Source organism: Somniosus microcephalus, chromosome 23 (assembly GCF_052327205.1).
Source record: "Somniosus microcephalus isolate GS21.2 chromosome 23, FLI_Smic_1.0, whole genome shotgun sequence".
NCBI classification, from domain to species: domain Eukaryota; kingdom Metazoa; phylum Chordata; class Chondrichthyes; order Squaliformes; family Somniosidae; genus Somniosus; species Somniosus microcephalus.
The window spans coordinates 15,359,433-15,373,217 of NC_141009.1; the positions used below are offsets into that span (position 1 = coordinate 15,359,433).

General features: G+C 45.5%; 1 protein-coding gene across 1 annotated transcript in view; it reads right to left on the reverse strand.

Moving 5' to 3' along the window:
- LOC147101676 (hemicentin-1-like) overlaps positions 1-13,785 on the reverse strand; it is a 395,279-nt gene that overhangs the window by 207,022 nt on the left and 174,472 nt on the right. The window contains exons 31-36 of the mRNA XM_085965457.1: positions 12,237-12,518; positions 10,655-10,760; positions 7,608-7,777; positions 6,286-6,440; positions 1,977-2,073; positions 397-495 (exon numbers count right to left, since the gene is read on the reverse strand). Of these exons, the coding sequence (XP_085821583.1) occupies positions 397-495; positions 1,977-2,073; positions 6,286-6,440; positions 7,608-7,777; positions 10,655-10,760; positions 12,237-12,518 (909 nt within the window). The remainder of the gene's footprint in view (positions 1-396; positions 496-1,976; positions 2,074-6,285; positions 6,441-7,607; positions 7,778-10,654; positions 10,761-12,236; positions 12,519-13,785) is intronic.

Sequence of the window (13,785 nt, forward strand, 5' to 3'; positions counted from 1 at the left end):
AGCTCCACACACGCGCAACTTATAAAAATACGTTATGGGGAATGGACTTTAGACTTTCATTATTGCAAACCCAACAAACCAGCTGGATGGAGACAGATACAGACCATGTCTGCCAATCCAGCAGACTTGGGAGGTAACTACTAGAAAAATAAGGTTCAGTTTAATAATCGGTAATGACATTGTGGAATAGGAAAAAAAATTACTGAGTGGCATAACCCATGTGTCCGAACAGCACAATGTGATGTCCACATACATTTCTTACAGACACCTTAAGTGCTAAAAAGGTTTATTTATTGAGATTACAATGACTTTTATCTGTCCCACACCAACAATGCACAGGGGTAATGCGGCTCACCCAATCAGATTTCACTTTGAGGGATGACGCGTCACACTTACCAGGGGGCGGAGCTCCAGAGGCAAGGCACTCAAAGGATGCTGGGAGATCCACGGTTACAGTTCGGTTCGTATCTACAGACCTATCTATAACGGGAGGCTCTGAAATCCACAAACCATATAGAATATAATCATACAATTTAAAATAACTCAACATATTATAAACCCCCCAGTGACATGCAGCGTGTTGTCACATGTAAGCTATACACAGGAGAGCCACATTCAATAACTCACAGTGGAGCACTTTGCCCCAGTTAACAGTGTTTTGATGGAACAGTATTATTCACTAACTTTCCGTTGCAGTCCATAATCTCAAGCAGTGTCTTGCTCAAGCTTCCCTCTCGGGAACGTTCCTACACACTGCAGCGTGAAGCGACGAGGCAGGAGTTTTCAGCAGGATGCAGAGATTGGGATTAAGGATTGATAGTTCTACCAACACCATGGCTCATACAGTTTTAATGGAGCCCTTCCACTTGATCTGTGGGTGCCGGGGTAGCCCTGCCTCCGCTTGTTGCATAGAGAGAAAAGGAGAGGGAATGGCACCAACTTTCAACACTAATACAAAAAGAAAATACGACCGATGCTGGAAATCTGAAATACAAACAGAAAATGCTGGAGATACTCAGCAGGTCAGGCAGCATCTGTGAAGAGAGAAACAGAGTTAACGTTTCAGCTCGATGACGAAAAGGTTCTGATGAAAGGTAATCGACCTGAAATGTTAACTCTGTTTCTCTCTTCACAGATGCTGCCTGACCTGCTGAGTATCTCCAGCATTTTCTGTTTTTATACCAAATTTCAACTCTGTGTCAACGTTCCACAGGCAGGCAGCCAATAATTGACAGCAAGTTTTGCCGATGGTCACTAGTAGGTCTCGTGTCATAAGAGTACCATCACTATATAATATATTATATGATCTGATGTAATATACGTGTTATATCCCAGTGATTTAATGGGTTACGACAGCATAGTGGTTATGTTACTGGACCAGTAATCCAGAGACGCGAGTTCAAATCCCACCACGGCAGCTGGGGAATTTAAATTCAGTTAATTAAATAAATCTGGAATAAAAAGCTAGTGTCAGTAATGGTGACCATGAAACTACTGGATTGTCAGGAAAAACCCATCTGTCCTTTAGGGCCATCCTTACCTGGTCTGGCCTACATGTGACTCTTAACTGCCCTCTGAAATGGCCTAGCGAGACACTTGGTTGTATAAGGCAGCTCACCAACACCTTCTCAAGGGCAATTAGGGATGGGCAGTAAATGCTGGCCTTGCCAGCGACGGCCACATCCCGTGAATGAATTTTTAAAAACTCAATGTGTTATAATACTAGCTGATCTCCTGTGGTTGTCTGCAGATGCTAAGAGGGATTGGTCTATTAGAATTCTACACGTTGGAAGAGGATTGGTTAATTGAAATCCTATGTCAAGAAAGGGAGTGAATCCTTTGGGGTTTAACACCATGGGAAGAGGATTATTTAACCGCATGCCAAATCATGGTAATGGTATAAGTTTACCTGCGATTCTTTATATTGTAGGATGATTTGTAACTTATTCTCCCCACTTCACTGTCGTAACACTTACCATACACAGTTAGTTTGGCATCTTGCTGGGATTCACCTGCCTCATTGGTAGCTACACAGGAGTAGGTGCCTCCATCTTGTAGAGTCACTCTCTCAATCTGTGGAGCAAAGTGGAAGATCAGTAGGGAAAAATCAAAGAGAGTCCGAAAGTGAATTGTTGAACTGTGCTCGCTCTGTCTGTCTGCCTTTAACTGTGTTTGAGTGTCTTGGCTGCTTCCACCTCTCTTTTCTCTACCTCGATTACTTTTTGGGGTCCCTTTTTCTCTGAAGCTCTCCATCCCTTTGTCAACAGTTAACGACAGTTTGGCATCTTGCTGGGATTCACCTGAGGGGAGATTTAATTGAGGTGTATAAAATTATGAGGGGCCTAGATAGAGTGGATAGGAAGGACCTATTTCCCCAAGCAGAGAGGTCAATAACCAGGGGGCATAAATTTAAAGTAATTGGTAGAGGGGAGTTGAGGAGAAATGTTTCACCCAGAGGGTGGTGGGGGTCTGGAATGCACTGCCTGAAAGGATGGTCGAGGCAGAAACCTTCACCGCATTTAAAAAGTACTTGGATATGCACTTGAAGTGTCGTAAGCCACAGGGCTACGGACCAAGAGCTGGAAAGTGGGATTAGGCTGGATAGTTCTTTCTCGATAGGTACAGACACGATGGGCTGAATGACCTTCTTCTGTGGCGTAAATTTCTATGATTCTATTGACCTATGATTGCCAACAGTCATAAAAAGGTGTTTGACTCACCAAATGTTATCATTTTTTTTCTTACTGATTAAAAATGAAAGAAGTATACAGACAATCAGACAGAGTTAGATCCGGCTTTGGCCTGTTGGCACTACATTGAACACCTGTGGGTATAAATGAGTATACTACTGAAATGGGCATATAGTCTTCTTGAAGTTCAAAGTTCATACCAGAGGGTTGTGGGGGTCTGGAACTCACTGCCTGAAAGGGTGGTAGAGGCAGAAACCCTAACCACATGTAAAAAGTACTTGGATGTGCACTTGGGATGCTGTAACCTGCAGGGCTACGGACCAAGAGCTGGGAAGTGGGATTAGACTGGATAGCTCTTTGTTGGCTGGCGCGGACACGATGGGCCGAAATGGCCTCCTTCCATGCTGTAACTTTCTATGACTCTATGATTCTATACTTAAGATGAGGAATTCAAGGATTACATTTCTAAATACTGTGTTTAAATAGAACATTTTCGCCCAACAACAGCCTGATCTGTTCTTGAGTCAAGACTGGTACTGGTTAGATACAACATGGAACTGCCAACAACATTACCTGATTAAAGTGGCACAAACTCACCCTCTGAAAAACCCCACACACTGCACAATATGAACATTTCTGCCACCCTCTGGCTTCATGGCTTTTTCTGAACCCCCATGTTAACTGGTGACTTGACTGCATTCAATAGTGATATCTGTTGTGCTTTCCCAGTTACTCGGTTGGTCAGTGCAGAAACGGGCCAGAGACACCAGGCAGGTCTCGGTCGGGGTCAATTCCAGTCAGGAGTGGGTTCGCGGCGCTCAGGTGCTGAAGGGGCAGGGTTGCCAACTCTGGTCGGATTATATTCCTGGAGGTTTTGTCACATGACCTCCACCCGCCCCCCCCGCCACTCCCGTCATTGGTCGTCCGACACGCCCACCCTCACGGTGCACCGCCTTCCCATGCGGCCAATTGGAACGGGAACAAACTCTTCATTGTTCGATTGGATGAGTCTTGACTGTCAGTCAAATAGCCATTTTTCCCATTGGCGATATTTTCATGACGAATAAGCAGAAGTGTTCAAAGAAAACGCGCAATTTTCTTTTAATGCCCCTATGATTTTTCTCCTGGATGTTGCTGGCAGCGGTGTCCTGGAGATTAATCTTTAATTCCTGGAGACTCCAGGTCAATCCTGGAGGGTTGGCACCCCAATGTAGGGGTGCTGCGATTGGCCTGTTCTTTTAAAAATGACTGAGAAACCAAGGCGATGGACCACGGCCCCATAGTTGAGGATGTATCAAGGGTACAAGAGGAGACAGGGTTAACCCGGAAATAGGGACTAGGAGATGGTAAGCTTCAGTTTTAAAAGCCTAAAGATTTTAGGAGGATCGAAAGACTGGGGTAGAATTGAAATTCCACAGTTTTTTAAGGTCATACAAAAGAATTAAATCAGGAGACAGCATGATAAGTCTTGATTTGCTGGATGTAATGAGGAGGATGAGCGAATGGGATGGCTTATTGGGAGCTCAGAAAGAACAAGAAAGGAAAGTTCAGAGGGGCTTCACTATACTGGTTATCAACAAAGACAAGAAAGGTTGTGATTGAGAGAGAGTTTGCAAGACATAGAGATGACGGGCAAAAGATAAGCATTGTCTCACATCCTGTCTAGGAGTGCGAGAGAGGAGGTGCAAGAGACTCCCCAGGTATGGGAGCAGGGTTCAGTCTTGGGCTTCATAAGTCAATTAAGGTAAGTTGCAATGGAAAGAATTGTCAGCATGAAAAAAGAAAAGGGGTTCTTGGAGGCAACTTCAGCAAAAGAGGAAATGTGGCCATTGCTCTTGAGGTGAGAGAGATCAGCAATGCTAATAGATAAAAAAATGGAGTAGGTACAGAGCCAGACCTGCTGTACTCAGGTTCTCCAGCCTTTGCTGCAGCCTAGCCAACAACTGCCAACGAGCAGCAAGTTTTCATTTCTTCTTCATGTGGAATCAGGAGTGCTCCTGTACCGGCCCGTGCTCGCTCCCAGCCTCCCATTCTCTCCCCATCCACCCCGCCCAGGCCTTACCCGCGGGCTGCTGCCGGCGAGACCGGTGACCTAACGTGGTCCTGCGACAGGCCCTGGCAGCTTGCTGCAATTATTACACCGAGGACCGATTTCTCGCGATCCTCGGGCCCACCGGTCTTTGGGCGCTCCCGGCACCCGTCTGGCGCCCAAAAACTGCCCTAAATTAATTCATAGGCCAGTTCCTTTTGGAGAGCTGAAGGAAACAAAAGTTTGAATGCCTTGTACTGAGATGGACGATGGTTGTGGATACTGAGGACACGTGATCTGAAAAAAAAGCTAATGGATGTAGAATGGAATCATCAGAATTGGCCCTGGGAGGACCACACCTTGAGTATTGTGTGCAGTTTTGGTCACCTTATCTGAGGAAGGATGTTTTTGCCATGGAGAGAGTGCAGCGAAGATTCACCAGGCTGATACCTGGGATGGCAGGAATGACGTATGAAGAGAGATTGGGTCGATTAGGCTTATACTCGCTGGGATTTAGAAGAATGAGAGGGGATCTCATTGAAACTTATAAAATTCTAACAGGACTGGACAGACTAGATGCAGGAAGGATGTTCCCGATGGCGGGGGAGTCCAGAACCAGGGGTCACAGTCTAAGGATAAGGGGTAAGCCATTTAGGACTGAGATGAGGAGGAATTTCTTCACCCAGAGAGTGGGGAACCTGTGGAATTCTCTACCACAGAAGGCAGTTGAGACCAATTCATTAAATATATTCAAGAAGGAGTTAGATATATTTCTTAAGGGTAAAGGGATCAAGGGATATGGGGAGAAAGCAGGGACTGGGTACTGAATTTGGATGATCAGCCATGATCTCATTGAATGGCGGAACAGGCTCGAGGGGCCGAATGGCCTACTCCTGCTCCTATCTTCTATGTTTCTAGCAGCAAGACAGCAGATAGTGTTAAGCTGATAAGTGGAGAAAGTATATACTTGAAAAGGAAAAAACTGCAGGGCTATGGGGAAAGAGCAGGGGAGTGGAACTAATTGGGTAGCGGCACGACGACAACAACAACTTATATTTATATAGTGTAGGAATGGCTAGATTCCTAACTAAAGGACTGAGGTCGAGTCAGTCTATCAAACAAACGATGTTTAATACTAATCAACAGAGTTTAAAACGAAAACACAGGAGAACTACATTACAGGTCTGTACTCTTTGCTGGCTCCACGAGGACTGGCTAGGGCGGCTCCCCAGCCTGACGTCATGACGTCATCACGTTTTCCCGCCGCTGGAGGATCACGTGATCAACGTGATGACGTCATCGCGTTTGGTCTCATTCTTAAAGGGACCGCGCTATGTACATGCAATGATATGAACAAAGATACAGATTCATTCTGTAGCTAGTAATTTGTTAAAGATAATTATGTACATTAGATCAGAGTCCCCCTGGTGGCTCCGCCACAATAGCACCTTTAACATAATAAAATGATGGGCCGAATGGCCTCCTTCTGTGCTGTATGATTCTACGATCATTCTGGAACCTTTGTTTAATGTCTCAGTGAAGTAGAACAGCAGCGTCTTTAATTACCTTAATGCTCCTCTTTGTTCCAGTGAGCGGATGCCCGTCCTTCAACCATGTGATCCGTGGTGTTGGAATTCCGGCAACAGCACACTCCAGTGTCGCAGATTTCCCAACCACGGCAGACAAATTCCCAGCTCCCACAATCCTCACCGTTGGGGCGACTAGCCACAACAAATAAAAGTAAAACACAGTCAATGACTGAGTCAGTTGACTAACGCCGACAGACTAATGGGACCGAGGACATGTCATGTCGAGTAAGGCAACTGTGTCGGGCACATGTCATATGGGAAGGTGTAGGTTTGTGTCGACGTTCATTACAGTCGCTGGGTCAAAATCCTGGAACTCACTCCCTAACAGCACTGTGGGAGTACCTTCACCACACGGACTGCAACGGTTCAAGAAGGCGGCTCACCACCACCTTCTCAAGGGCAACTAGTGATGGGCAATAAATGATGGCCTTGCCAGCGACGCCCACGTCGCACAAACGAATAAAAAAAATAACACAGGTTTGTTTAAATCTGTGCATTTCATTACGTTTCCAGCCTCGCGACAAACCAGCTAGGTCGGGACCAGTTAAGTTTTACATGTTAATGATGGTTCATTACAAAGCTATTTGGGTTAGCGTCATCTGACGCCCCTCCCTCATAGCTGCTTGTTTGGCGCTGAGCAATTAGTCCGTTAAAGTACATGGGTTTGGGCCTGACACTTATTAGGGGGAAACTCCAGGGCAGGGGGTAATCCCTGGAACCACAGACTTACTCTGTGATGAGGGCTTGGGTTAAACGCCCTAGGCTTGTCGGAGACTGGGTTTTATAAAAAGGTACACAGCCCAACTCGTAGGGAAGGAGAGCTTGCTTACAGGAGTGGCCTTTGACACCGAATATGAGAGAAAATGTAACAATACCGTTGAAGATTTGCTTTATTTACCTTTCGGGTTGGGGGAGGGAAACGCTGGAAAATTTACTGGACACTAAATCAGTGGGGCAGGGTTCCAGACTGCTCATGGTTTGTGATTTGGGGAAAGAATGGGCTTGATGGGTGTAATGGCCTTTTCTCTTTCCATCTTTCTGTTCTATGTATATTGTGGAGGAGAGCAAATCTCACATTTATGAAAGAAATATTAAACTTAAGGGTGTGGGACTCCCGAAGCAAATCTTTAAAATAATTCTAGAATGCGGCTCATCTCTGCAGATCCTGGAATATAATTCCACTGACATGAGTAAGCGTTTTCGATCATATCACTTGCAAGGCATGAATCCCCGTGGCAGTGAAATCATCAATAAATCACAACCATAAACGGTCATGGGTTCGAAAGGTGAGTATTGTACCGTGGACTGTGACGTCAAATTCTCCTCTCCTCTCCCCCGCTTCATTTCTGGCCATGCAGACATAACGGCCGGCATCCGCCACCTTCAAACGGGGAATAAAAAGTTTGCTCTGGTCAGCTGACACCCGTGCACCATCGAGCTCAGTGAGTGGAATGTTGTTCCTCAGCCATCTAAGGGGCAGGAAATATGAAATCAGGCTTCATTAGAAATAAAGAAAAGAAGGACTTGCACTTTACAGCCAATGAAGTATAGTCACTGTGGTAGTCAATTTGTGCACAGCAAGCTCCCACAAACAGCAATGTAATAATAACCGGGTGCTCCGGTTTCCTCCCACAGTCCAAAGATGTGCGGGTTAGGTTGATTGGCTATGATAAATTGACCCTTAGTGTTAGGGGGATTAAATACGTGGGGTTACGGGGATAGGGTGGGATATGTGTTGGTGTAGGGGTTACAGGGATCGGGTGGGATATGTGTCGGTGCAGGCTCGATGGGCCGAAATGGCCTCTATCTGCACTGTGGGGTTTCTGTGATTTCTGTGAATGACCAGATAATCTGTTTTTTACTGCTGTTGATTGAGGGATTAATATTGGCCAGGACACCAGGGAGAACTCCCTTGCTCTTCTTCGAAATGGTGCCGTGGGATCTTTTACGTCGGGGCCTCGGTTTAACGTCTCACCCGAAAGACGGCACCTCCGACAGTGCAGCACTCCCTCAGCACCGCACTGGAGTGTCAGCCTAGATTTTTGTGCTCAAGTCTCTGGAGTGGGACTGTGAACCCACAACCTTCTGACATCAGAGGCGAGGGTGCTGCCCACTCAGCCACTGGCTGACACAGAGACAGTAAGCTGGATTGGGATACAGTTGAATACTCAGAAAAATATTCATTTGGTTTGGAAGTTGTTTGTGGCCAGGCCCACTCCTACACAGTGATGCATATTCATGAGTATTGGTAAGTGTTACATAAACTAGTAAACTAGTAATGGTAAACGGTGATATACAGACGGCAGATTTATACAGTGAAACATCACATCAGACATCTGAACCCAATGGGACCGATATATGAGCAGGTGCCTGACCTTGCTTGCCTGTATACATGTCTACTAATAGACAGGATGGGGTCAACTTCTGACTCACAGAAAAAGGACACAAAATAGTTTTCATATATTTTAGACAATAGACCCTGTAATGAATGACTGTCTTGCCAAAGCATGGTGAAGGGGGATATACATTGATCTGATATACAGCATTCCAATGTACAGTACATGAGATATACAGCGTTTCCAGTACTTGTCTGAAGTGTTGCCTCATCACTAGACACAGTTGCGCCTCATTACTGGCTTCTCTTCTGCAGTTGACATCTGATTTACTACATCCCTACACTGTAAACGTGGGAGTCGATACAGAAAGTTGTAGCAACCATTCATCAGACGTATCAAAACTGTACCAGGCACGCGCAAATGTTTACCATTACACAATATAGCTGCTGAGAGGCTGTTTCTCCCTGGCTGGAGAGTCTAGAACTGGTAGTCATAGTCTCAGGATAAGGGGGTCGGCCATTTTGGGACTGAGATGAGGAAACATAGAAACATAGAAGATAGGAGCAGGAGTAGGCCATTCAGCTCTTCGAGCCTGCTCCGCCATTCAATGATATCATAGCTGATCATCCAAATTCAGTACCCTGTCCCTGCCTTCTCCCCATATCCCTTGATCCCTTTAGCCTTAAGAAATATATCCAACTCTTTCTTGAATATATTTAATGAACTGGCCTTCACCGCCCTCTGTGGCAGAGAATTCCACAGGTTCACCACTCTCTGGGTGAAGAAATTCCTCCTCATTTCAGTCCTAAATAGCTTACCCCTTATCCTTAGACTATGACCCCTGGTTCTGGACTCCCCGGCCATCAGAAACATCCTTTCTGCATCTAGTCTGTCCAGACCTGACAGAATTTTATAGGTTTCGATGAGATCCCCTCTCAATCTTCTAAACTCCAGTGAGTATAAGCCCAATCGACACAATCTCTCCTCATACATCATTCCTGCCATCCCAGGTATCAGCCTGGTGAATCTTCGCTGCACTCCCTCCATGGCAAGAACGTCCTTCCTCAGGTAAGGTGACCAAAACTGCACACAATACTCAAGGTGCGGTCTCACCAAGGCCCTGTACAACTGCAGCAAGACATCCTTGTTCTTGTACTCGAACCCTCTTGCTACGAAGGCTAACATACCATTTGCCTTCTTAACCGCCTGCTGCACCTGCATGCTTACCTTCAGCGACTGGTGTACAATAACACCCAGGTCTCTTTGCACTTCCCCTTCTCCCAATCTATTGCCATTCAAATAATAATCTGCCTTCCTGTTTTTGCCACCAAAGTGGATAACCTCACATTTATCCACATTATAGTGCATTTGCCATGTTTCTGCCCAATCACCCAACCTGTCCAAATCGTACTGGAGTTTCACGACATCCTCCTCACAGCTCACCCTCCCACCCAGCTTTGTGTCGTCTGCAAATTTGGAGATATTACATCCAATTCCCTCATCCAGATCATTAATATATATTGTGAACAGCTGGGGTCCTAGGACCGATCCTTGCGGTACCCCATTAGTCACTGCCTGCCACTCGGAAAACGACCCGTTTATTCCAACTCTTTGCTTTCTGTCCGCCAACCAGTTCTCTATCCAAGTCAATACCTTGCCCCCAATCCCATGTGCCTTAATTTTGCACGCTAATCTCTTATGTGGGACCTTATCGACACTTCTTCACTCAGAGGGCGGTGAATCTTTGGAATTCTCCACCCCAGAGGGCTGTGGAGGCTCAGTCATTGAGAATATTCAAGACTGAGTTCGATAGATTTTTCGACTCTAAGAGAATCAGGGAATATGGGGATCGGGCGGGAAGTGGAGTTGAGGTAGAAGATCAGCCATGATCTTATTGAATGGCGGAGCAGGCTCGAGGGGCAGTATGGCCGACATCTGCTCCTATTTCTTATGTTCTTATAATACGTATTATGTAAGTAATTTGACCAACAAACTAGAATGGGAACTCACGTTATTTTCGGTGGTGGGTGACCGGTTACTTGACATGTCAGCTCCAGCGGATTATCAACGGTCACGGTCACTTGAGAAGGCTTTCCAATCAACAGCTGTGGAGGGACTGTTGGTGCAAATGACAGCAGAGTTTTGCATGGCATTCATTAATAAACAATCTTCCTACATCTAACCAATTCTCGTGCTCAATGTGTACCGTGCATCCAAATAAGTTCCTTCTTCATCAGATGGTCCAAACCAAATGCCTTAAGCAAGTGCTGGGATGTACGCAACCGCAACTCGGGGTGAGACTTGCTCCAGGTCCTCCTTTTTCCCCTGTGAGCTGCACTCTGTCTATCACCATGGCAACATGAGTAAAACTGGGAACTCACCAGGTAAGGAATCTTTTCTCCCTAAATCAATGAAACCAGCCCCATTATCAGAATCACTGCTTTGGGAACCGAGGGAGCTGTAGCTGAGAGTTCTCCAAGCCACTGTATGCTAATCCCCCACACTATCCATTCCCCCAATAGTACTTCTCCTTTTCTGAGGCACAGAAACTGAAAGCAGAATCTTCCCAGCTAACAACTGTACACGAGAATGGAGCTGGGACAGATGTAGATGCCACCATCATGTTCTGTAAAGCTCTCTATCTTAAGGGTCTTTCTCAATCTTAAGGATCTACCTTGATCTCCATGAATTCATAGTACAGGAACAGACTCAGTGTATATATGGCCCTTTATGATTCTGTAGATTTGGAAGTGTACAGTGCTCAAAGATTAAAATTTAACCACAGGAAATGTAAATTAAGCTGCTCTCGAGAATGACGAGAGTTACTGACTTGGTGCCACAGCAGGAAGGAGACAGAAACACTGGAGAAATAGATGGGTTGACCGATGGGGTGAGATACATGGGCTGAATCAGAGACTGATAGAATCATACAGCACAGGAGGAGGCCATTCGGCCCATCGCCCCTGTGCTGGCTCTTTGAATGAGCTAGCCAATTAGTCCTTCCCCATAGCCCTGAAAATTTCTCCTTTTCAAGTATATATCCAATTGCCTTTCGAAAGTTATTATTGAATCTGCTTCCACCGCCCTTTCAGGCAGCGCATTCCAGATCACAACAACTCGCTGCGTAAAAAAAATTCTCATCTCACCTCTGGTTGTTTTGCCACTTAATCTTAAATCTGTGTCCTCTGGTTATCGACCCTCCTGCCACTGGAAACAGTTTCTCCCTGTTTGACTTTGTATTTGTACTAAACAAAGGTAAAGCTCTCTCTGCTCTGACCCAACAAGTTGCCTTAACTCCAAACTCAGAGCCGCAGCCCCTAGTGCAACACGATCATTTTCCTTTCTCGTCCTTCAGGCTTCTGAATGGCACTGCATTATGCTGAATGATATGAGGTTCTGCACTGCGGGCCCTCGGCCACTAGATTGACACTGCCCCAGTTCATTTCATGTACAACTTCTACAGCCAACTGCCTAGACTGAAACCCATACCCTAGAGGAGAAAGGACAGAATACTAACCCACTACCATCTGGTCTCTATAACAGTACCTATCCTTTCCTTGAGGCCCTGAATATGACAACTGATCTTTCCTACCCAAGATGTCCACAGTGTAGTGAAGCTGCTGTTCTCCTGCTGCACTGGTAGCCACACATATATAAGCGCCAGCATCACTCGCTCCAACATTCTCAATCTTGAGGGTCTTTCCTCCAGCCGTGAACTGTACTCTGTCGCTGCTCATCAACGGGACACCATCTTTGAGCCAAGAGAGGACAGGAGGCGGGTAACCACTCGAGGAGCACCTCAACGTCAAAGAATGACCAACCGCTGCTTTTGTCTTCAGTGGACGGCCCAAGCTACCTTCAATACTGGGTGGAACTAAAGAGAACAAAAGAGGTGAAATTAATGAACTTCAGTGATTGGTGCTTCAACATCACCGAGAGCGCTGGAAACACAGCAAGAGGACAACAGTATTGTTTCCAGGTGACAGTGATCTTGTGGAGTCTGTGTACTTTGCTTGGAGGTGTCAGGTTGTACCACACGGCTCTCCATTAATGTGTGAGGCTCTCATCTCTGGATGTGTCTTACGTACCAGGTTGGTATTCCTTGGTGTGCCAGGCTGTTCTCCATGAGTGTACGGAGCTGTGCCAGGCTGCTTGCACGGTTTATATTCCAGCACATTTTCTATATAGAGGCTGGAATGAATATTCATTGCAACAATGACAGATTTCCACATGGAAAATAAAGGCAGCCAACTGGATTACTAATATTTGAAATCAAGCAGCCAGACTATAATTTTAATTGCTTGATCTTGTCCAAGACCGACGAGTTACTGTCAACTTCAACTTAAATCACAAGAGTGTACAATACGATGAATTGTAAAGTCTGTAGGTTGTGCAGTAAATAACTTCAGAGACTTTAGAAGTACAAACAAAACAGGTCTTTACTATTCAGAGGTCTGGGCGATTTCTGCCCTAGTTAACGTATCACAACCCTTATATACTGGTGTGGTCACTATCGGTATTACAGTATACATGAGCCAATAAATAGTGCCACCCTGAAGTAGTGCTCTTAAAGGCGAACGGTCACATTCTATAGTTCCCTTAAAGGTAAACGGTTACATACACAACACTCCTCCCTTCCTAGCTTATTACTTACAGAATCCCGTTAAACATACAATCTTCAATTTTATATAAACAGGTTGCAGATATACTCTCGATGGAGTCAACGTCATATAACAATTTACAGATATACTCTCGATGGAGTCAACGTCATATAACTTCATGTTTAACATAACATAATAACATATATAACTTCATGTCAAAACAGATCACAGATTCAGTCTCTGTGGAAAACAGTTCATAGATTCAGTCTCTGTGGTGTAGTCGGTTCACATTGCTGGAGTGACTCATTCAATAGTCCTTCCATGGGTTTAACAGTTTGAACTTCCGAACTGAATTGGCTCCGTTCGGAGGGACCACGTGTGTGATCTGGTAGAGGTAATCATGGTTCAGATGGGTCATCTTCTGTTTTGACTTTTCCTTTTTTGCTTCTTGGAGACTCTCTGGGCTCCACTGTCAGCTGCCAGCTGCATGCGCAGTTCCTCCTTCTCTTCCTCCTTTTCCCGTAGTAGAGCCACCTTCTC